Source organism: Garra rufa, chromosome 6, assembly GCF_049309525.1.
Source record: "Garra rufa chromosome 6, GarRuf1.0, whole genome shotgun sequence".
Classification (NCBI taxonomy): domain Eukaryota; kingdom Metazoa; phylum Chordata; class Actinopteri; order Cypriniformes; family Cyprinidae; genus Garra; species Garra rufa.
The window spans coordinates 19547383-19572999 of NC_133366.1; the positions used below are offsets into that span (position 1 = coordinate 19547383).

The 25617-nt window shown below is 47.4% G+C and overlaps 1 protein-coding gene and 1 pseudogene across 1 annotated transcript; one reads left to right on the forward strand and one right to left on the reverse strand.

The window, feature by feature from the left end:
• Positions 1 to 5352: 5352 nt before the first annotated feature.
• LOC141336868 (GTPase IMAP family member 7) lies at positions 5353 to 7757 on the reverse strand. The gene is made up of 2 exons (XM_073842592.1): positions 7692 to 7757; positions 5353 to 6234 (listed from the first exon to the last, which is right to left on the reverse strand). The coding sequence occupies exons 1-2, from the start codon at positions 7755 to 7757 to the stop codon at positions 5353 to 5355; spliced, it is 948 nt and encodes a 315-aa protein (XP_073698693.1).
• A 16984-nt stretch (positions 7758 to 24741) lies between these two features.
• Positions 24742 to 25578, forward strand: LOC141336869 (GTPase IMAP family member 9-like; annotated as a pseudogene).
• Positions 25579 to 25617: the final 39 nt, after the last annotated feature.

Sequence of the window (25617 nt, forward strand, 5' to 3'; positions counted from 1 at the left end):
GGAGTGTAGTTCCTAATCTTATCAGCCTAGAAAATCACAGCTTTACGTTCTCCGCCGGTCTTAGTTCACGATATAACTACAGAAGAGTCGTTTTTAGTTGTTTTAAACAGGACAAATATCGAAAGTTGTTGGTAATTTTTAAACACGATACTATATTGGTCTCATAGGATTCAATGATCTATGTTAAGCTATGCTAAAAGTGATATCGCCAGAACAGGAGAACGGCTGAATGGATTTCAAAACCGTAAAACTCAACTTATTAACTTTGGGGGAGTTGGAGAATGAGCCTATTTCCAAAAAAAGTGGAGTGTTGCTTTAAGGAGAGAGAAAGGATGCCTGCCAGGGATGGGGCAAAATATTACAATCGGTGAGTAGGGGAGAAGATAAGAGGAGCATTAGCCAAATATAGGGGGACAGTTGAGAGAGGCCTAAAAGCAAATGTACATTTTCTCTACGGCTAAATGCGGCTAAAGTAAACAGGCTCATCACTCCACAGAGAGAGGAGAAGGGCGGGGCGAGCAGAGCTCATTAGCATTTAAAGCAACATCCACCAGAATAGGTAGTTTTTTGCAAAGCTGAGGCAAGGCTAAGGTAGGCAAGGTAAAAAAGAGTGACAAATTTTAAACAAAGCATGTTATAGACTTTTCATTAAGACCCTAAAGAACCATATGAACTTGGAAAATGGGTATCTGATGACCCCCTTTAAGGTATATCATATACTTAAATTGCAGATGTGCAAAATTTCTTGTTTAATTTTCATCTTTAACTCTTTAAGATCTAGCGAACTAACAAAAAAGATTTAATGTAGATCAGGGGACGCATGTAAACACTCTGAAACCAGTAGTGCATTCATTTATTTGCTGGTAGCCCTCTAAAATGAAAGCTTGATGGTTTAAAGTTTAAAAATAGATTATTCCATGGAATGTCTGGATACTGGATTCTGATTGGCTGGCAGGTGTGCAGTAAAACCGTTTAATGCACAGGTAGTTCCAAGTCAGTTTAATCACCGTTCTATATTAATGCGCTGCTTTAATTGATGCACGCAAAAGCACAGAGAGAGAGAGAGAGAGAGAGAGAGGTCGGAGATCGCATTGTGCTGCGCACATACATACACTTCTTGTCAGCGTTTGCCTGCGATGCTTATTAAAATAGCATAGATACTAGATCGCTACATTATATTCCTCAGCAACGGGGTGGTAAAACTGCTGTTTTTGAATGAATTATTGTTTGTAGAGAGAGACGCACAGCATGCAGGCAGGTAACGTTACGCACACACACAACTGTCATCTCTCTTGCCTTCACACTCTCTCTTGGTCGATCGATAATCTACTGAAACAAATGCTATATTTCATTCAAATAAATGTGATTTTACCGGACTATTTAATCTCTGAGTCTGATTTGAAGCGGCCAGAATGCTAGAGCTGCGTGTCATAACTGACGAAAATAACCGTCTTTTTTATCCATTCAGTCAAATTTTGCAAATATCAATCCTAGTTTTAATTTGTCTATAACCATGGAATAAGCGGGATAATCAACGGCTTGCCGTGCGTTAAAGGATTTAAAATGCACTTCGCGGAGGCAACCATCCGCTTCGCGTCGGGCGGTTATTAGCCTCCACGTCGTGCATTTAAAATCCTTTAACGCACGGCAAACCGTTGATTATCCCTTACATATAGCATGCTGCACAAATATTAGTATAATTGAATGGTTGTACTATTAAATTAATTTATATTTATTAAACAGTGAGTTTTTTTTAACACAATACTATTATTACAATATATTTCTTGTTTTTAATATTAATAATGAATAATAATCACAATAAAAAAGCAGAATGTGGCCTGTAAAGTGGAAAAAGCTTTTTTTACACTACGTAACTAGGTAACTAAAGTTGTTTCAATAAGTTTAATAACGTGCTTATTAATCATGCGCATACATCTAAAAGTTAATGAGTTGTTATTTATAAACATGTCATAAATAAAAAAAAAAGTCTTATTTTTACATGAACACTGATTTAAAATGACAATATAAATGAATAAATATAAATAGCTACCACAGAACTAAAAGATTGTGAAGCCCTGTAGACAGGATTGACAAAATGACAAGATATGTAACTGTGTGTAAAAAAATATTTAATATGTAACCTTTTTATCATACTGAGCATAATAATAATAATAATATTCAATGATTAGATTTTGCTTTACAAATTCATCAAAACATCTAGAAACATCGACGTTTGGAAAACTAAAGCAGTATCCCAATGGATTATCTTTAACATTTGTAGAAAAAAATAACATACAGAACATAAGCAGAGTTGTAAAAAGAAAAAAAGAATTTCTAAAACAGTTGTGGCAATGCATTATTGTCACAAGGAGGAGTCAGAGACGTGCGGATCCATTTGCAAGGCTTTATTGAGAAGTGTCGACAGGCAAGAGTAAACACCAGAAAACAGGAACAACGAAGGTAATCCGGGAAACAGTTCAATAGACAGGCAATGGTCGCAATGGCAGGAAGCAGGAATCGTCAACGGGGTACACAGTCCAGAGTCATACACAGATAATCCAACACAGAGAAATACGCTTAGAATTACGACCATAGGAACAATAAGACTTCGCCAGGTGGCTGTGTGTGTGTGAGTGGCTTAAATGCATGTGGGTAAATGATAAACAGGTGTATGCAGCAATCAGTTCAGTGGGAAACGAGGAGCAGCTGTGCAGTGATTGGTGCAGTGGCTTATGGGGATTGCAGTCCAGAATGTGTGTGCAAGAGTTCATGATGAGAAGACAGACCAGATACATGACAGAGCCCCTCCCCAAGGAGCGGCTTCCAGACGCTCTAACCACATAATACAACCTGGAGGGTGGTGGAGCGGAGGCGGAACAGGGGGAGGGATGGAGGGCCAGGTCCATGTAGGGGTACTGGAACCAGGAACTGAGGCGGAGCCGACGGAGGGAGAAGCCATGAAGGAAGGGTTGGCTCCTGCATGGGGCCGACCGACGGAGGTGGAGCCGGTGGAGCCCGAGGCGGAACCGGAGAGTCGATGGTCCTGGGCGACACAGAGGATCCGGAGGGCCAAGGCGGAACCCAAGGCTCTGGCGACCCCGGCAGAGATGGAGGTCCGGAGGTACGCAGCGGAGCCGGAGTGACAGAGGATGGAGGCTGTGCCCACGGGAGGGAGGAGGTCCACAGAGCCGGCAGGACGGAGTGACGAGGCGCAGCCGGAGGAGTAGAGTCCAGAGGCGAAGGTGGGGCGACGACTGACCGGGGCGGAGCCGGAGAGACGATGGAGCCCGGAGGAGCTGGTGGGCCGATGGCCGACAACGGAGACGAGGGAGCACAGAGCCGGGGTGGAGCCGCAGGGTCGGAGGACCGAGGTGGAGTCCAGGACTCTGAGACTGGAGGTGATGGTGAGGGATCCTTCAGTCTGGACACCGATGGAGACTGGCAGTCCCACGGCAAGTCCTCTGCACCGAAGGTGGGATGTGGGTGAGCAGAGGGACTGTCAGGAGACAGAGGTGGCGGGACTGGAGCAGCAGGGAGGGTGGGTGGGAACAGTCCATGCATGAGCTCCGTGACCAGAACCGGGCAGACAGGAATCTCAGGACGACTGGATGGAACCAGCGGAGTCTCTGGAAGGCTGGGCGGAACCAGCGGAGGCTCTGGAAGACTGGGCTGAACCAGCGGAGTCTCTGGAAGGCAGGGCTGAACCAGCGGAGTCTCTGGAAGGCTGGGCGGAACCAGCGGAGTCTCTGGAAGGCTGGGCGGAACCAGCGGAGTCTCTGGAAGGCTGGGCGGAACCAGCGGAGTCTCTGGAAGGCTGGGCGGAACCAGCGGAGGCTCTGGAAGACTGGGCTGAACCAGCGGAGTCTCTGGAAGGCTGGGCTGAACCAGCGGAGTCTCTGGAAGGCTGGGCGGAACCAGCGGAGTCTCTGGAAGGCTGGGCGGAACCAGCGGAGTCTCTGGAAGGCTGGGCGGAACCAGCGGAGTCTCTGGAAGGCTGGGCTGAACCAGCGGAGGCTCTGGAAGGCTGGGCTGAACCAGGGGAGGCTCTGGAAGGCTGGGCTGAACCAGCGGAGGCTCTGGAAGGCTGGGCTGAACCAGCGGAGGCTCTGGAAGGCTGGGCTGAACCAGCGGAGGCTCTGGAAGGCTGGGCTGAACCAGCGGAGTCTCTGGAAGGCTGTCTTGAGTAGCGGGCTCTGGACGACGCTCTTGTGAAGCGGGCTCTGGACGACGCTCTTGTGAAGCGGGCTCTTGACGACGCTCTTGTGAAGCGGGCTCTGGACGACGCTCTTGTGAAGCGGGCTCTGGACGACGCTCTTGAGGAGCGGGCTCTGGAGAACTGGACGACCCCAGCGGAGATTCAGGAGGGCTGGGCGTCTCCAGCGGAGACTCTGGAAGAGCAGGCTCTGAGCGAGCGGTCACTGGAGGGCGCTCTGGCGGCGCAGTCACTGGAGGGCGCTCTGGCGGCGCAGTCACTGATTTGATGGTAGCCATCTTGTGCCATGGCTGTGGAAGGGGGCCCATCTTGAGAGCAGACTCTGGAAGGGCAGCCATTTTGCGAACAGAGTCTAGAAGGGAGGTCATCTTGTCAAGAGACTCTAGAAGGGAGGCCATCTTGCTTACAGACTCATGCGGGTCCATATTGTGATGCTGGAGGTGAAACAAAGCCGCTGGATCCTGGTTTGGCGAAGTCTTCTGTCACAAGGAGGAGTCAGAGACGTGCGGATCCATTTGCAAGGCTTTATTGAGAAGTGTCGACAGGCAAGAGTAAACACCAGAAAACAGGAACAACGAAGGTAATCCGGGAAACAGTTCAATAGACAGGCAATGGTCGCAATGGCAGGAAGCAGGAATCGTCAACGGGGTACACAGTCCAGAGTCATACACAGATAATCCAACACAGAGAAATACGCTTAGAATTACGACCATAGGAACAATAAGACTTCGCCAGGTGGCTGTGTGTGTGTGAGTGGCTTAAATGCATGTGGGTAAATGATAAACAGGTGTATGCAGCAATCAGTTCAGTGGGAAACGAGGAGCAGCTGTGCAGTGATTGGTGCAGTGGCTTATGGGGATTGCAGTCCAGAATGTGTGTGCAAGAGTTCATGATGAGAAGACAGACCAGATACATGACAATTATAACCATTATTTAACAGGCTATTCCCCTTTATTTTAAATTAGACAAATTTATCTATAAAATTTGTGAAGAATATTTGTTTGGAAAGGTCAAGCAATTAATAGTTTACTCTCAGTAGCAAGCATTTGTGTAAACATGATCTTTCTGAACTTCTATGCCTTCTGAATTCGTGCTATCTCAGTAAAGAGAAGACTGATTGGAATAATAAAACAAAATAATTATTCTAAAAGCAAACGGATGATCTCTTGACACATTTTAATCAAATGTGACATTGACAAATTGCTGTCCTCAGCTTTAGTTCTTGCCTGTTCCTCCTGTTCCTTTGCTAATTGCCTTTTCATTTTCTCTAGTTCTTCATGCTGTAGATGCATATGCTGACAGACTAGAGCCTCCATCTCCCTCTTTCTTTCTTCTTCATTCTCTTTCAGGATCCGTTGTTTCACCTTCTCAATTTCTCTCTCTGCCTTCTGAAAGTTTTCATTAGTGTAGCATGCTCCACCATTATAACAAACCATTTCATCAATATTGTTTAGTAGCTGCATAACTTGGACTGAATCCTGCTTTTTATTGTCAATCACGAAATAGCGACTCCCACAGCTCCTAACAAATGTTCGCAGTGCTTTATTGCTCTGCACAAATCTGGTAATGTCCTGCCCTTCAAGTTGATCTCCATGAGTGAACACTGCCATGGTGTGATTTAATGCCTCTTCACCAAATAATTGTTCAATATATTCTGTTACTTTTGCATATTCTTCAGTGAATCTCTCCAATTTAATAACTACTAGAAAGGCATGTGGACCTGGAGCAGAAAACCATTCACACCGCTTAATTTCTTCCTCTATCACATCTTTAGTAATTTCTGTGTCAAAAAGACCAGGAGTGTCAATAACTGAAATCTTTCTTCCATTAATGACCCTAGAAACCCTTTTACATGATTGAGTATCAAATGGACTTAAAAGTAATAATTTAAATACTTCTTCTCCTAGGATGGTGTTTCCTGTTGCACTTTTCCCTGCCATTGTCTTTCCAAGCAGGACAATCCGGAGCTCATGCTTTTGATCTGTTAGAGAACATGAATCGTCACATGCAAGGCTTTTTTGCTTTATTCTATTATTTATCATGTAATATTATATGAAAGATGTAGTTTTATTTTAATTGTTAAGCTAATGAAGCTAGACTTTGTTAATGCAAAGCCCAAATGACAAAAACATGAAGAGCTAATTTAGGCTATGATATTGACTTTACCAATCTCATTCTCTTGCTGACCATCAGTGAATGAAGTTTTGGTCTTAGGGGTACTTATCTGCAAAAAGTGTAAAAATACATGTTTATCAAGTATAATTATTAAATAATGCTTTCCAAGTGGTTTGACGTTTTAGAATAAAAGATTACACTTTACCTTTTTTTTAAATGAAGTGCCTAAAACTAACTGAGGTGGAGTTACCTCACAGGTGTCAAACTCCTTCCTGAAGGGCTGTAGCCCTGCAGAGTTTAGTTCCAACCCTGCTCCAACACACATAAGGTGCGTTCCGATCGACAGGGTCCCTACGCAGTGTTCACTGCTCCCTACTCCCTTAGCACGGTATATCCGTTGAAGTGGACTTCGCTGACAATAATCGCTCATTTGGAATGCCCTGGAACGTCATCAAAGCAAATCAACGGCAGGGTCACGCAGATTATGATTTAACATAAATAAATATTGTAATTTATTTTACTTTCAAATTTAAATACATATAAAATACGTATGTATCTAAAAAAATATAGTCCAAATGTATATGTTTAGACCGTTAACAGATTAACAGCTTTTTGTGGTCTTATCTCACGCACTTTTTTTCCCCACACACAGCCTATATTTAAGTTGGGTAGTTTTCCCCGTCCACTTCCTGTGAAGTGAAGTACTGATGTTCCCTTATTCCCTATGCCGTTCGCAGTGCCCTTCGAACTGAACATGTTCGCTCCCTTCGGTTTGGAATCTCACTTAAGATGGCGGAATACCCTGTGAAGTCCACTTCGCAGTCCACTTACGGTCGAATGGAACGCACCTATAGTTTTCAAATAAGCCTGAAAGACCTGATTAGCTGGATCAGGTGCATTTAATTAGGGTTAAGGGTAAGTCTAAACTCTGCAGGACTGTAGCCCTAGGTGAAGGAGTTGGTGGATGAACATGTAAATTTAATTTTAAATAAGAAAATGTATCCAAAATGTAAACTAATGTCCAAGATTTCTGTAGTGTTACAACTCTATAACATCTAAGCACTCTGGATGATCCAGTTAGTGCAAAAAATACAGCTACAGACATTAAACTACTGTCTCCTTTATTACATGTAATATTAAACCTGAAACTCATAATTGTTTGTTTTCTTTTATTATAATATCATAATTAAATCAAAATAAGGAGGAAACGATTTATTACAAATATTTCAGGTATTTATCTTTTTCCCACCTGATCAGAATGTTTCAAACTAAAACTTTCTTTACCTAATGCTACTTTCCAATATTTCTTACCAGAATTTCAGTCTATACAGAAAGATCCTTAACAATAAGCAATGCTAATTACCCTTAAACCAGCTGCAACAGCACTGCAGAAAGACAAAAACCAGGTCCTGGGCACAGTTCCTTCCATTTTAGCTGTGGAGTGAGATTGAATGTTAGCCAGCAACTGATGTATTAGTATTTATATTTGATTGACTTTTTTTGTTTTGTTTTTGGTCCATATGAAAAAATGACTTAGGTACAATCTTACCTTTAAATGCAGCTGTGCTGATCTGAATGGTTCTGTAGCTTTGTTTGAGTTTCCGCATTCATGTTCTTTATTTACCTACCTGGTATCTAGGAGCGGTCTCTAATGACACTTTGCATTCCTATGAATAATTTCCTATGTACAGTCGTGGCCAAAAGTTTTGAGAATGACACAAATATTAGTTTTCACAAAGTTTGCTGCTAAACTGCTTTTAGATCTTTGTTTAAGTTGTTTCTGTGATGTACTGAAATATAATTAGAAGCACTTCATACGTTTCAAAGGCTTTTATCGACAATTACATGACATTTATGAAAAGAGTCTTTGTATTTGCAGTGTTGGCCCTTCTTTTTCAGGACCTCTGCAATTCGACTGGGCATGCTCTCAATCAACTTCTGGGCCAAATCCTGACTGATAGCAACCCATTCTTTCATAATCACTTCTTGGAGTTTGTCAGAATTAGTGGGGGGTTTTTTTGTCCACCCGCCTCTTGAGGATTGACCACAAGTGAGCCCACTCCCTTGGATGAGAAGCAACCCCACACATGAATGTTCTCAGGATGCTTTACTGTTGGCATGACACAGGACTGATGGTAGCGCTCACCTTTTCTTCTCCGGACAAGCCTTTTTCCAGATGCTCCAAGCAATCGGAAAGAGGCTTCATTGAAGAATATGACTTTGCCCCAGTCCTCAGCAGTCCATTTGCCATACTTTTGGCAGAAGATCAATCTGTCCCTGATGGGGTTTTTGGAAAGAAGTGGCTTCTTTGCTGCCCTTCTTGACACCAGGCCATCTTCCAAAAGTCTTGGCCTCACTGTGCGTGCAGGTGCGCTCACACCTGCCTGCTGCCATTCCTGAGCAAGCTCTGCACTGGTGGTACTCCGATCCCGCAGCTGAATCCTCTTTAGGAGACGATCCTGGCGCTTGCTGGACTTTCTTGGACGCCCTATAGCCTTCTTAACAATGCAGTGGAAAGTTTTTTTTCGGGATTAAGTTGATTTTCATGGCAAAGAAGGACTATGCAATTCATCTGATCACTCTTCATAACATTCTGGAGTATATGCAAATTGCTATTATAAAAACTTAAGCAGCAACTTTTCCAGTTTTCAATATTTATGTAATTCTCAAAACTTTTGGCCACGACTGTATAATTTTAGATTCAGATTGATCACTAATTTTCCTGTGTGACTTGTGTAGTCGTGTAATGCTTGATATGCTTTAGGAGTTTTAAACAGAACTAATAAAGTATTGCATAAAAAGAATTACCCAGAGTTTTGCTGTGTGATAAATAGGTTGGTATGTTAACATTACATCAGTTAATGAAAAATGTACATTTACCATTCAACCACAGCTGCCAGTTTTACCGTAAAAGATGAAAGTGATTTATGGTCTGACTCTGAGACATGTAGCTCTTTACCCAATTCTTCTTTTGTCTTACCAGTTTTTCAAGTCACAGAGCAAGAGGTAAAACAAGAAGTTATGATATTTTCATAGTTAAATTATATTACCCATATAACAGCACGGCAGAAAAACAAAAACAGGTCTTGGATACACTGAGTTAAAAAAAAATAGTAAGCATGCTGTCTAGAGGGTGGACTCCAAGCCCGGAATGAACCTATAGAACCCCCTATTCCTAGTATCGGAAGTGATTAGCTTTCCCCACCAGAGGTCACTGTCTCCCTTCCTCCCGCACTTCCCTCCTGATCGTGTACACCTGTCTTTGATTGTCACTCGTGTCTTCCACAGCTGTTCACTATTATCACAGTCTTTATAATCTCCACTTTCCCCCCACTCTGGTGAGTCTGCATTGTTTCTGTTTCTTGTAACCTGTATCCTGTCTTCAGTTTTGTGTATCCTGCTCCTGCTCAGATCCTGTCGTGTGTGCCGTGTTGGCCGTTTGTTTGTTTGTTTGTTTGTTTGTTTATCTGTTTATTGTTAATTAAATATACTCACCTGCATTTGGACCCAGACCTCATCTCTTCGAACGTGCAGACTCCCCAAATGTGTCCAGCAGGGAAGGTTTTTTTTTTAGAGGCGGCGTTGCCCGCTCACTCTGTCCTCGTGCGGCGGCGTCCGCTCACGCCGTGCCTGATTGGATGGCGTCTGTTTGCGCTCGTCTAGCGACGAGGGATGTTCATTCTGTTCCCAAAGCGGCAGCGACCACTCACTCTGTTCCCGAAGCGGTGGTGACGGCTTACTCTGTGCCTGACGCGGCGAGGACCGCTCACTTTGTGCCCAAAGCGGCGGCGACTGCTCACTCTGTTCCCGAAGCGGCGGTGATGGCTTGCTCTGTGCCTGACGCGGCGAGGACCGCTCACTCTGTGCCCAAAGCGGCGGCGATTGCTTACTCTGTTCCCGAAGCGGCGGCGTCCGCTCACGCCGTGCACGATTGGATGGCGTCCGTGTACGCTCATCTGGCGTCGATGGACGCTCACTTGGCAGAGGCGGCACGGAAGCGCGTCCGCCACGTGGTGATGACGGAGGCATACTTTCGGGGGATTGCAGCCGCGCAGGGGAGCGCTGACGTTCCTCTGGCAGCGATGCCCACGGACGTTGCTCCTCTGGCGGCGATGCCCGCTGACGTTTCCCTGGTGGCGGCGATGCCCGCTGGCATTCTCCTGGCGGCGGTGCCCGCTGACGTTCCTGTAGCGGCGGTGTACGCTGACGTTCCTGTGGCGGCGGTGTACACTGACGTTCCTCTGGCGGCGGCGATGCCCGCTGGCGTTCTCCTGGCGGCGGTGCCCGCTGACGTTCCTGTAGCGGCGGTGTACACTGACGTTCCTGTAGCGGCGGTGTACGCTGACGTTCCTGTGGCGGCGATGACCGCTGACGTTCCTCTGGCGGCGGCGATGCCCGCTGACGTTTCTCTGGAGGCGGTGCCCACGGATGTTTCTCTGGCGGTGGTGCCCGCGGACGTTTCTGTAGCGGCGGTGCCAGCTGACGTTCCTCTGGCGGCTGTGCCCAAGGACGTTCCTCTGGCGGCGATACAAAACGTATTAAGCTATTAATTTTCCTCATTATTAGTTTTAAATGTTTGAAAACAACTATGGGTGTTATTTTTGGATATTCGTTTCAACTTCTAAATAAGTTTTTACATGAATTCAAAATATCAAAAGTTTCTTCAAAATATGTTCAAAAGTCTAGATTTCCAATAGCTGGCATTAAACAGCAGTATATGAAATCAACTAACTAGAAGGTGTCAGCAACACAGCCGGACCGTCAGGTTCCATCACCACGCCCACTCGTTCCCAATCACCAGCCTACTGATCACCTGCACCTGCCGCTCCTCATCAGTCCCCTCTACAAATACACAGCACTCTCACTCACAAACTGTCAGATCTACTCGATAGACACTGGACTCTAACCCTCACGCCAAACCTTACCAAACCTGCCTGCCTGTCATTCTGTTTCTCATCAAGTTAAGTTTATCCTGCTTTCTGTTTGTTTTGCCTTTTTTCATAATGATGTTATTTGGATTCTGAATGTTTACCTTTCTGTTTTGAGTTTATCATTAAAGACATATTAAGTTCATCTTACCTCTCTCTCTCTCCTTACCCCGAGCCTGACAGAAGATCTGACCTAGAAAAGATCCTCAGATACTTCACCATGTCAACTCGCCCCACTTCCGATCCTCTCCTCTCCATCTTCCAGCCTGCACCGAGCACTTCCCCGTTTGCCTCTGGAAGTCCCATGGCCTTGCCTGCTTGCTACTCGGGCGAGGCGGACAAATGCAACGGCTTCCTACTCCAGTGTACTCTCCACTTTGAGATGCAGCCCCAGCGATTTGCTACGGAGCGTTCGAAGACGGCGTTCATCACCAGCTTGCTGTCGGGCAGAGCGCTGGACTGGGCTGATGCACTATGGCAAGCGGATAATCCCTTAATCGGCAATCTATCTGCATTTACCAAACACTTCAAGGAAGTTTTTGGGCGATCGACCGGATCATTATCAGTCTCGGATGAACTGCTGCGCCTGCGTCAAGGCTCTTCTTCGGCTGGTGAGTACACTCTCCGGTTCCGTACTCTAGCGACCCTCAGTGGCTGGAATGAACCAGCGCTCTGCTCCATCTTCCGTCAAGGGCTCAATGCAAACATCAGACAGCAGCTGGTAATATTCGATGACTCCATCGGTCTCGAAATGCTCCTTCAGAAGACCAACCAGATCGCCCAACGCTTGCTTGCATGTGCTCCTAACGTCATTTCTCCTCCAGCCGCCTCGCCCGCTTCCGGATATTCTCCTCCAGCACCAGAACCCATGCAAACGGACTCATACCATCTGTCTGCTGCGGAGAGATACCGCCGCGTGTCCCAGGGGCTCTGTCTTTACTGTGGAGGAGAAAACCATACCCTCACTTCCTGTCCCATCAAACCACCACGTTCGCTTGTGAGTATCTCTAACATATCCCCAGACGTTTCACAAATGAGAAAACTTCCAGTCACTCTACTGATCAAAGACTCTGCTTTCACAGTCCAAGCCCTTATTGACTCTGGTGCCTCGGGGAACTTCATCTCCCTCAACACGCTAAAATCCTTCAACCAGCCTGCCTTACCTCAGTCTCCCCATTACCTGATCAACACCATCAGAGGTGAGCCCCTGGGACCCGGTCGAGTCAAACAACGATCACCTGTCTTCAACCTTCAAATCGGCAACTTCCACGTGGAGGAGATCTCTTTTCTGGTGCTGGAGGGCGCTACTGTGGACATCGTCCTGGGACGCCCTTGGCTTATCCAACACTCTCCGTTGATGGACTGGAAGAGATGTGATGTCCTCCAGTGGAGTCCGAAGTGCCACGAATCCTGCCTTCAACACTTACCTGTTCCCAACCTCTCTATCCAGTCCACCCTCGTCGAGAGTCCCGACTCCGCCAAGGACATCTTCATCCCGGAGGACTACAGGGCGTTCCAGGACGTCTTTAGCAAGCAGGCCGCCACCAAATTGCCACCTCATAGGCCATGGGACTGCGCCATTGACTTGCTGCCTGGAGCTAAACTCCCTAGGGGTAAAGTATACCCTTTGTCCATCCCGGAGCAGAAGGCCATGGAGGAGTACATCAAGGAGGCTCTCCAACAGGGTTTTATTGTACCATCCACCTCGCCAGCCGCCTCCAGTTTCTTCTTTGTGGGCAAGAAGGACGGAGGCCTGCGACCTTGTATCGACTACCGTGTCCTCAACTCCCAGACGGTCAAGTTCCCGTATCCCCTGCCGTTGGTCCCAGCTGCCCTCGAGGAACTGCGCGGAGCTCGCATCTTCTCCAAGCTGGACCTGCGTAGCGCGTACAACCTCGTTCGCATACGCCCTGGGGACGAGTGGAAGACCGCCTTCATCACCCCTACCGGCCACTACCATTACCGGGTTATGCCCTATGGCCTGGTCAACGCGCCCTCGGTCTTCCAGGGCTTCATGAACGAGGTGTTCCGAGAGTTCCTTCACCGATTCGTCATTGTCTACATAGATGACATCCTCATCTACTCTCGGAACCTGGCCGACCATCGCCACCACGTTACGCAGGTCCTTACGAAGCTGAGAAACCACCATCTGTACCTCAAGGCGGAGAAGTGCGAGTTCCACCAAACCACCATCCAGTTCCTCGGCTACGTCATCGGTCCAGCTGGGATCAGCATGGACATGGACAAGGTCGCAGCCATCAGGGACTGGCCCACTCCCTCAACTGTTAAGGAACTCCAACGCTTCCTCGGATTTGCCAACTTTTACCGCCGTTTCATCCACCGCTTCAGTCTTCATTCTGCCAGCCTCACCAACCTCCTTAAAGGAAAACCCAAAACCCTTACCTGGACTCCTGCCGCCACCCACGCCTTCACCACCCTCAAATCCGCCTTCAGTACGGCTCCGGCCCTCGTCCTTCCAAACCCTGCCAAACCATTCATCGTGGAAGTCGACGCATCCACCACCGGGGCTGGAGCCGTACTCTCTCAGTACTCCGGAGAGCCTCCCAAACTCCATCCATGTGCCTTCTTTTCCCGGAAGTTTTCCCCAGCGGAACAAAACTACGACATTGGCAATCGGGAACTCCTGGCCATTAAGTTAGCTCTGGAGGAATGGAGGCACTGGCTGGAGGGTGCCAACCATCCCTTCACCGTCATTACTGACCACCGTAACCTGGAGTACATCCGGGAGGCCAAACGGCTGAACCCTCGCCAGGCTCGGTGGGCCTTGTTCTTCTCCCGGTTCTCCTTCACCATCACCTATCGTCCAGGCCACAAGAACATTAAGGCGGATGCCTTATCCCGCATTCACCAACCGGACCCCCAGTCAACCTCTGATCCCATCCTTCCTCCAGAGCTTGTCCTCAACCCAATCCTGTGGAGCCTCGACCAACAACTCCAGGACGCCACATCCCGAGAGCCAGTTCCGCTGGGAGGTCCAGAAGGGAAACAGTACGTCCCTTCCACCCTGCGCTCCTCCCTTCTGGACTCCATCCACTCCTCTCCGGGCTCTGGACACCCAGGCAGCAAGCGGACCCTCTCACTCCTCCGCTCCCGGTTCTGGTGGCCAGGAATGGCCCGTGAGGTAGCCCGTCATGTCCGTGCCTGCTCAGTCTGTGCCATCACCAACACACCTCGACAGCTACCACAAGGAAAACTCCAGCCTCTACCCATACCTGCCCGGCCCTGGTCCCACATCGGGGTCGACTTTGTTACCGACCTGCCACCATCCAATAATTTCACCTGCATTCTAGTGATAGTCGACAGATTCTCCAAATCATGCCGGTTTGTTCCCCTCAAGGGACTACCCACAGCCATGGAGACCGCCGAAACCCTCTTCCAGTCTGTCTTCCGTTATTTCGGCCTCCCTGAGGATATCGTGTCGGACCGGGGCCCACAGTTCATCTCCCGGGTATGGCATGCTTTCTTCAAACTACTCCAGGTCTCCATCAGCCTTTCCTCAGGCTACCACCCTCAAACCAACGGCCAGACTGAGCGGAAGATACAAGAACTCGGACGCTTCCTCCGGGCCTATTGCTCTTCCGACCAGCACAACTGGAGCCGTTACCTGCCTTGGGCTGAGTATGCCCAAAACTCTCTGAGACAATCTACCACCGGCCTTACCCCTTTCCAATGTGTGCTGGGCTATCAGCCCCCTCTATTTCCCTGGTCGGAAGAGCTCTCCAACATCCCAGCCGTCGACTACTGGTTCCGGGAAAGTGAGAGGGTCTGGGATTCGGCCCACGTCCATCTACAGCAGGCAGTCCGGAGACATAAGACCTTCGCGGATGTCCGACGTCGTCCAGCTCCCACCTACCAACCTGGAGAGCTAGTATGGCTCTCCACGAAGGACATCCGCCTCCGACTGCCCTGTAAGAAGCTCAGTCCCCGCTACATCGGGCCGTTTCCCATCCAGAGGCAAATCAATCCTGTCACCTACCTGCTCCAGCTCCCTGCACACTACCGTATTCACCCAACGTTTCATGTTTCCCTCCTTAAACCTGCCACTAACCCTCCTCTCCATTCCTCCACAGAACCTGACGGTGCCGAGGTGCCTCCTCCTCCGGAGGTCCAGGAGGACCCTTCCATCTACTCTGTCCGGGAGATTCTGGACTCTCGGCGGCGAGGGGGTCAACTGGAATACCTCGTGGACTGGGAGGGGTATGGTCCTGAGGAGCGGTCCTGGGTTCCCCGTAATGACATCCTTGACCCTTCTCTACTCACCGACTTCCATCAGCAACACCCGGACCGTCCCGCTCCCAGACCTCGCGGCCGCCCTCGCCGTCGCTCCCGGGCATCGGGAGCTGCCCGTGGAGGAGGGGGTACTGTCAGCAACACAGCCGGACCGTCAGGTTCCATCACCACGCCCACTCGTTCCCAATCACCAGCCTACTGATCACCTGCACCTGCCGCTCCTCATCAGTCCCCTCTACAAATACACAGCACTCTCACTCACAAACTGTCAGATCTACTCGATAGACACTGGACTCTAACCCTCACGCCAAACCTTACCAAACCTGCCTGCCTGTCATTCTGTTTCTCATCAAGTTAAGTTTATCCTGCTTTCTGTTTGTTTTGCCTTTTTTCATAATGATGTTATTTGGATTCTGAATGTTTACCTTTCTGTTTTGAGTTTATCATTAAAGACATATTAAGTTCATCTTACCTCTCTCTCTCTCCTTACCCCGAGCCTGACAGAAGGAACAGTTTACCTCATTTACTTACCTTAATGTCATTAATAACCTGTATGACTTTAAGTTTAAACATAAAAGAAAATATTTTGAAAATTGTCAATGTTTTTTTTTTTTTGGGGGGGGGGGGGGTGGCATAGAACGGAACTAAATAGACAGAATGTTTTGGTCAGCAATAGTATTATATCGTTTAGAAGACAGAAAGTAAATTATGACAAACCTTGTGAACTACCTTTAACAACCAAAATTAAATAATAGGACAGTTCACTAAATGACAAAAGCACCTGCATGAAAAGACAAGCAACTATAGCTTGCAAAAAAATCTATCCACTTGTTGCACATGACTTTTCTTTAGAAACTACATTTATAAAGTTCTCCATTACATAAATTGATTAAAACATGAAATTTCCCACAAAATATATGAAGACGAGCAATGCACATTACAAGAGAAAAGGCTGTTTAGATCCTAGATAAAAGAGAAGGGTTTGTGGTGTATTGAAATAATTTGCCTTCCAGCAACACCCCTTTGTGAAATCTACTTTCAGTTTTACTTAGAACAAAAGTTGTTGTTTTTTTTTATCATGGATTACTGACTTCTACTGTCCTCATTTAACTCTTTAACTCTTGTGACGAGTTGGCTGCCTCCCCTCAAATTATCATCACCACCCCGTCCCTTATTCGCCGCCCTTCTCCAGGCTCCCGACGGGAGTGGGTGTGTAGGGGAGAGGAGGGGCGCAAAATCATCTCGGGCTGGCGGCGTGTGATGAGGAACACGTGAATGGAATGAAGCCTCATCCCCGCCGCTGTTTAAATCCCGAGCGCGCCTCTCCTCAGGAGACCGGTCTCTCCCCCATGCATGCACGCTGGTGTCCTCGCGGGTCCAGGAAGGGGTGAAGAGAGAAGCCAGCGCCGCCAGATGGGACGAGCCAAAGGACCCGCAGTCCGGCTGAAGACCGCACCTGAGACGGCCGATGGGCCAGGATGCCAGGCCGTAGATTCCCCGTTGGAAGTGCCGGACAGCTGGAGAGGGACGAAGCCGCAAGAGATGCCGCCGCCCTAGCACCCCGGTCCCAAGCGGGGAGCGCGTGCGGCCGCCGAACTCCGCCCCTTACCTGGACCTTTCCCTATCGAACACTACCCATCCTTCACGAAACCCCAGCACTCGAGGACACCAGATCCCCTTTTATTTGGACACTTTATTCCCCCTTTGGACACTTCTTTCATTTTCTGTGTAATAAAAGCCTCTCCGAGGCCTGACGCCACACCCACTGTGTCTGTTGTTTGCTCCTCCCGCCACACTCTTCATTTAAATGTACTTACAAACTTATAAAAAGTTAATTTTGTGACGGAAAATGTCTTTGGAAAATGGTTGTGTGTATTGTCACGGATTGGCCAGGTTCTTCCACCTCACTCACTCAAAGATCACGCTCACCTGAATACTAATCAGTCACACCTGCACGCCATCATCACGGCACTCATAAAAGCACACCACACACAGTCACCATTGTCCGGGCTCGTTGCTGCGAAAGCGGACTACTCTACCCTCCTTCGTGGATTCTAGAGATTATCTACAACACTTACCTGTGAATACTTACCTGTCTTGTCTTGCATTCCAGTCAGTCTGTCTCGTCAGTCTATCTCCGCATCCAGTGTGTGTGTGTGCCGTAAGCCAGCATCCAGTCTGCCTCTTCGACATCCTCCGACGATCGTTCCTGCAAAAGGGAAGAAAGATCACGTTATCCATCCATCATCATCCTCACCATTATCTACTATCTGGACAGTTAAACTTACCCGGTCCTGCATGCCATCTTCTTCATATGCTCCGCTAAAAACAAATAAACTTTACCTATTGTTTCACTCACCTGTTTGTCAGTCTGCTTCCCTAACAGAAGCCCGGACCAACAGACAGCATCGGCGGAGCAATGGACCCATTTCAAGAGCTCGTGGATTCTCTCCGAAAGGTTTTAATGGGACCTTCCACCGCTATTCCCACAACACCGCGTCCCACAGCTCCACCGGAACCCAGCACTTCCTCGGCACCCGTTCCATCCAGTCCCATGGCTCGACCAGTGCCCTACTCAGGCGGGGCGGAGGAGTGCAATGGATTTCTTCTCCAATGTTCGCTAATATTCACCATGCAACCTGCTTTATATCCAACAGATCAGTCAAAAATTGCATTTATCACTTCGTTACTCACCAGACCCGCGTTGAAGTGGGCTGACACCATCTGGCGCCAAGCCGGGCCAGCGACCAGCACCATCCAGAGTTTCATCTCTCACTTTAAAGAGGTTTTTGGCACGTCAGATGAAGCGATCTCCGCAGGAGAACAGCTCTATCATTTAAAACAAGGGAGTATGTCTACTCAAGAATATGCTTTACGTTTCCGTACTTTAGCAGCTGCCAGCGGATGGAATGAGAGATCGCTGCTAACCACCTACCGGCTCGGCTTGGAACCCAAACTCCGTCTCCAGTTAGCAGCATTGGACGACACAATGGGTCTAGAAAAATTCATCCAACAATCACTTCGCTGTTCCGACCGCATTCAATCATATCATGCCACCGCTGACTCCACCACAACTGCACTCCTCCGTTCACCTGAGTCAACCGCTCCTCCAGAACCAGAGGCTATGATCCTGGAAGCTGGAAAACTATCATCTGCTGAGCGACAGAGAAGGCTGACCCGGGGTCTGTGTATGTACTGTGGTGCCAGCGGACATATCCGCATCAACTGCCCCATTCGTCCCGTCCGTTCCTTGGTGAGTGGTCTGTGTTCCGAAATAGAAAATCTTCACCCTCTGACTTCCAATGTTCAGTTGTCCTCTCTGTCATTCTCTGTTACAGTCATGGCCCTCATCGACTCCGGGTCAGCCGGCAACTTCATCTCGGGCACCCTCTGTCGCCAGCTCCAACTCCGAACTGAAGCCTCAACAGCAGTTTACCAAATCGAACCCATAACCAGCAAAATCACCACCCGTACTCGGGTCCATCGCAAATGTGAAAGTATCAGACTACAAATAGGAGTCCTTCACAAGGAGTCTATTCAGTTTCTGGTTCTGGAGGGTGCATCCATGGACATCATCTTAGGGCGCCCGTGGCTGGTGAAGCACAATCCCATCCTCTCTTGGGGCAACGGCGAAATCATGAAGTGGGGACCCGAATGTATAGATACCTGTTTTCCAGAACTTCCACGTCCTGTCCGGAAATCCTTACCAGTGTATGTCACTTCAGTCGAAAGCCCAGTCGAGAAACGATCTATCCAGATCCCAGAATGTTATTCGTCCTTCCAGGATGTATTTTGCCCCAAGAGAGCTTCCCAGCTACCTCCACATCGGCCATGGGACTGTGCTATAGACCTAGTTCCGGATGCTCCAATGCCCAGAGGTAAGATCTACCCGTTATCGCTTCCAGAGACTAAGGCCATGGAGGAGTACGTCCAAGAAGCTCTGAGCCAGGGATACATCCGACCTTCCACATCACCCGCAGCATCCAGTTTCTTCTTCGTGGCCAAGAAGGATGGAGGGCTGCGGCCGTGTATAGATTACCGGATTCTAAACCAAGGCACCGTCAAGTTCCGATACCCACTTCCTCTCGTCCCTGCGGCCCTTGAGCAGCTCCGATCAGCCAAGATCTTCACGAAGCTGGACCTCCGCAGCGCGTATAACCTCGTGAGAATACGTGAGGGGGACGAGTGGAAGACCGCGTTTGTGACTCCTACTGGCCACTACGAGTATCTCGTCATGCCCTATGGTCTGGTCAACGCCCCCTCCGTATTTCAAAATTTCATCCACGAGGTACTCCGGGAGTTTCTACACCGATTTGTTATCGTATATATCGACGATATTTTGATCCACTCCCGGAGTGAGGCCGAACATCGCCACCACGTTGCGGAGGTCCTCCAGAGACTACGCGAGCACCAGTTGTATCTCAAGGCTGAGAAATGCTCTTTCCATCTCCAGTCCGTTCAGTTCCTGGGATACATTATTGATCGGAAAGGTGTTCGCATGGACGAGGGGAAAGTGTCAGCAGTCGTCTCCTGGCCAGAACCCACCTCCATAAAGGAACTCCAGAGATTTATTGGCTTCGCAAACTTCTACCGTCGCTTCATCAACAATTACAGTATTCTCACGGCTCCATTAACCAACCTACTCAAGGGAAAATCTCGGAATCTCCAATGGAACCCCGAAGCTGCCGCAGCCTTCCAGTCCCTCAAGACCGCATTCACTCAAGCTCCACTCCTGACACATCCAGATCCAGATCATCCATTCATAGTCGAAGTGGACGCATCGACTACTGGCGTCGGAGCTGTCTTGTCCCAACACCACGGTACTCCTCCACGTCTCCATCCATGCGCCTACTTCTCTAGGAAGCTCAACCCGGCGGAGCAGAACTATGACATTGGCAACCGGGAGTTATTGGCCATCAAGCTCGCCCTGGAGGAGTGGCGGCATTGGCTGGAGGGAGCTCAACACCCGTTCCAAGTGATTACGGACCACAAAAATTTGCAATACCTCCGCGATGCAAAGAGGCTCTGTCCACGGCAGGCACGCTGGGCCTTATTCTTCTCCCGTTTCAGCTTCAAAATAACCTATCGTCCAGGCTCCAAAAATATCCGTGCAGATGCTCTCTCTCGACTCCACGACTTCCATGATTCTCCAGAGACACCCACGCCAATACTCCCGAGAAACATCTTCGTCGCTCCCATTGACTGGTCCAGTCCTCCAGCCGTCGCCACTCCAGCAACCAGATCTCCGCCGGGTTGCCCACCAGGACGTCAGTTCATCCCTCAGGAACAACGGGTAGATCTTATCCACTCAACACACACCTCCCTGGGCACTGGACATCCAGGGGCCAACACCACCCTCTCGCTGCTGTCAGAGCGCTTCTGGTGGCCAGACATGGCAAGGGATGTGAGGCGTTATGTCCAAGGCTGCAAGGAGTGTGCCATCTCAAAGACTCCCCGACATCTACCTGCAGGAAAGCTCCATCCCTTGCCCGTCCCGAACCGTCCCTGGTCACACCTAGGAGTGGATTTCATGACGGATCTTCCTCTTTCCGACGGGAACACTTGTATTCTAGTTGTTGTGGATCGTTTTTCCTGCCACTGAAAGGGCTTCCCACAGCCCTGGAGACCGCTCAGTTGCTATTCGACCGAGTGTTTAGATACTATGGACTCCCCGAAGACATAGTATCAGATAGAGGACCCCAGTTCATTTCCAGAGTCTGGAGAGCATTCTTCCAACTCCTAGGTGTGACCGTAAGCCTCTCGTCCGGATACCACCCTCAGACAAATGGACAAACGGAGAGAAAGATCCAGGAGGTGGGACGGTTCCTTCGGACCTTTTGTCACGGTCACCAGGACTCCTGGAACCAGTTCCTGGGCTGGGCGGAGTACGCCCAGAATTCACTGCGGCAGCCCACCACAGGACTCACAACATTCCAGTGCGTCCTGGGATTCCAGCCACCACTCTTCCCCTGGAATGGTGAACCATCACAGGTGCCCGCAGTGGATCACTGGTTCCGGGAGAGCGAGAGAGTCTGGGACGAGGCTCATCACCATCTCCAAAGGGCAGTGCGCAGAAACAAGATCGTCGCAGACCGAAGGAGGATCCCAGGCCCAACGTACACCCCTGGTCAAAGAGTCTGGCTCTCCACCAGAGACATCCGTCTGCGCCTGCCCTCGAAGAAGTTAAGTCCCAGATTTGTTGGCCCCTTTACCATCATGGAACAGGTCAACCCAGTCACATATAAACTCCAGCTTCCACCTCAGTACCGGATTCACCCCACATTCCACGTATCACTTCTCAAACCCTGTCACTCTCCTGTTCTTCCCTCCACAGAACCTGGCCACGAAGAGGAACCCCCTCCCCCCTTGGACCTGGAGGAAGGCTCCATCTACGCTGTCCGCGAGATCTTGCAGTCCCGACGTGGGTACCCAGAGGAGACATACTGGACCCTGCCCTTCTGGAGGAATTCCACCACGCCCATCCTGACCTCCCAGCACCTCGGGGACGAGGTAGACCACCGCGACGTCGGAGGTCTCGGCCCTCAGGAGCGGGCCCTGGGGAGGTGGGTAATGTCACGGATTGGCCAGGTTCTTCCACCTCACTCACTCAAAGATCACGCTCACCTGAATACTAATCAGTCACACCTGCACGCCATCATCACGGCACTCATAAAAGCTCACCACACACAGTCACCATTGTCCGGGCTCGTTGCTGCGAAAGCGGACTACTCTACCCTCCTTCGTGGATTCTAGAGATTATCTACAACACTTACCTGTGAATACTCACCTGTCTTGTCTTGCATTCCAGTCAGTCTGTCTCGTCAGTCTATCTCCGCATCCAGTGTGTGTGCCGTAAGCCAGCATCCAGTCTGCCTCTTCGACATCCTCCGACGATCGTTCCTGCAAAAGGGAAGAAAGATCACGTTATCCATCCATCATCATCCTCACCATTATCTACTATCTGGACAGTTAACCCTCTGGGGCTGACGGTCACGCCGGCGTGACCAACCTACTTTTTTTAAGATCAGCGCAAAAGACACTAAAAATGCTCTGTCGGTTTAAGTCATACACATTAGAGATATACATCAATGGAAACTGTAAAGCGTGTACTTTTATTTGTGCACACTCACAAGAACAGCATAAAGTTGTGTTTTTTTATTTAGAATAAAGAAAACAAACAGGGTGATTTCTGTTTTCTCTGTCTCCGTGAACTGCTTTTAGAAATGCATCACTTATATCATTCAAACACGGTGAATATTTAGCACACAAACATAAAAGTGGTATCTACTGAAAGCTTGAGATTTATGCTTTTAAACGAAGTAAGTTTTATCAAAAACAAATAATCTGTGATAAATTAATCTATATGAAACAAAGGAGATGTCTAGTCTATCCAGTTCCAACTAATTATCTCTAATGTGACCGCGCCCACTATCGCGAAATCTTTTGCCATGCAAATTAGCCATGTGCTGCAGGCGAGGCAAGGACCGGAGTATCTGTACGCGAGGAAACTCCCACATCACCGCAACAAAGCAACATGACTTCAAGTTCATCTTGGTTATAGTTTGTTACTGAATGAAGATATGCTGTGAGGAATAAGACTTATATTTACCTCAACCCTAAGAAGGACGCGATGCGACGCAAACCCAGCAGGAGGAGACATTTACATGAGTAAGTCTTACTTTCATTTTCCTACTAGCTTTCGCTGTTATTTACTTTGACAAAACATGTACACATTTTACAAGTTAGACTTATTCCAAACTAAAATTCCTGACTTTATCAAATGAAACATTATGAAGTACGATGCCAGGATATTTATAATGTTCTAGAAAAACGATGTGATTATGACTGTGAGATGCATTTATGACGATATCTTTATGAATGTAGAATCATACTTTATTTATTTATTTTATTGTATAATAGTGTAAAAGTAATATTAGTGCTTACACTGAATGTGTGTTTACATCACGTTTATTAGTAATATAGTGCTAAACGATAATTATTAGTTTCTTAGATATTGCATGTCCTTTTTTTTACATTAGTACAATTCTAGAGTATAGACTGTATTCTGACAGATGATCCTGATATGATTTTTGGTTTGTTTTGTTTTTGTAGTGATCTCAAACCTGCTCAAAAGATGAATCCTGCCCTCTTTCCCATGAGTCCCTTCAAACTGTTTTCCTCTGAGAGCACTAGAAACTTGAGATGTTCAACTACACTGATATTCTAGTGTAAAACAAGTTTTTGACTTTTTTTGTATTTTTTTAAGGGCACACAAAATAGCAGGTAAGATTGTTTCATTTGTTGAACAGAATTCAGAAGAAGTTTTCAGAAATGCCACAAAGTCTGTGCACATCTGTGTGGTAAGATGAGGGAGCTCAATAATGTGTCTTTGACCTTCATTATGTGTGTTTTGTTTATACAGTGATAGTAAATAAAATAAAAATAATCTAAAACTCCATTCTCTGAATCTTCTCACATTGTTTCTTGTTCTGCTAGTGAAGTCAGGCATTGATGGGGCCATTAGGGAGGGCTCTTTTGTCTCTCGGGTGTGAATTGCTAAATATTCATGGGCCATTGCCACACCTATGAATAATCCCTTTGGATCACAAAACATGTTTTATAAAATTTAAATCAATATATTGTTTTCTCTGAACGAGTGAACGAGATGATTTTCACATCATTTGGTTGAAAAAATTCTAGCCTACGACATCCAATTATCAAAAGTCTTGTAAAGAAATGTCCTGTATGTGCTTCATGGCCTTATTTCAGTGACTTCAAAACTTTAGATTTTCAATAACCACGCATAAACATAGTTTTCTCAAAAACACAAACATGCACATTAATGTTGCTTGCATATTATTGTAGCCCAATATGTGCTGATTACAATGTGATCTGACTTTAACCATTCATATGTTTTTAAGATACTGAAAAAAGCACAAATGTCAGGGCATGTCAAAACTTCTTCAGGGCCCCAAAACACCTCAGGCCCCAGAGGGTTAAACTTACCCGGTCCTGCACGCCATCTTCTTCATATGCTCCGCTAAAAACAAAACTTTACCTATTGTTTCACTCACCTGTTTGTCAGTCTGCTTCCCTAACATGTATGTGTTATGTAAGCGTCATTTTAACAATGAATTTTAACAGTGATTTTCCGTCCTTTCAACTGAGAACATTTTCTCCAACCCTTAATAAATAATACAGAAGTAATAATATCCTTGTCATTTAACAGTGCAGATGAAACTGAAGAGTAATGAAATAAGAATTGTGCTGATTGGAAAGATTGGAGTAGGAAAGAGTGCAGCAGCAAATACAATCCTGGGAAAGGACACGTTTCAATCAGAACTGTCCTCCTCCTCTGTGACCAAAGTATGTATAAAGCCAGAGGAAATGTCAATAGGCGAAATGTGAAATAGGCCATTATTGACTTGTTTGACACAAAAGAGTAGCAAACGGTGATAAAGGCAAAGATTAAACTGTGCATATCGCTTTCTGCGCCAGGCCCTCGTGTTTTCCTTGTGGTTGTGCATGGGAGATTTACAGCAGAGGAAAAAAATACTGTGGAGCAAATTCAGAAAATCTTTGGTGTACAAGCATAAAAATACACCATTTGTGCTGTTCACTCATGGAGATATGTTAAAGAAATCACAAAACTGCATTTATGACTTTGTTAAAGACAGTCCTGATCTGCTGAACTTCATCAAGACAACAAGTGGGCGATACCATGTTTTTGACAATGACACAGATGATCCAAACCAGGTCAACTTGCTGTTTGAACAAATAGACCAGCTCATGACTGTAAATGGTGAAGAATATTACACAAATGAAATGCTTCATGTGGCTAAGAAAGCAATAGAGGAAGAAAAAGAAAGGCTAATGCTGCAACAACAAATGAGTGAAGAAGCAAGATACATAGCAGAAAGAAACAATAGGTTTCAGAAAGCTAGTTTGGTAGCAGCAGGAGGTGCTGCCGCTGCTGCTGTTGCAGCTACTGTTGATGTAAAAGTCTGCCGGATCAATGAGTTGCAACTTGCAATACAATATTTATACTACAGTCGATTTCTACAATGCTAGCTAATGGAAAACTTTATATTGCATCACTGCAAATTCCTT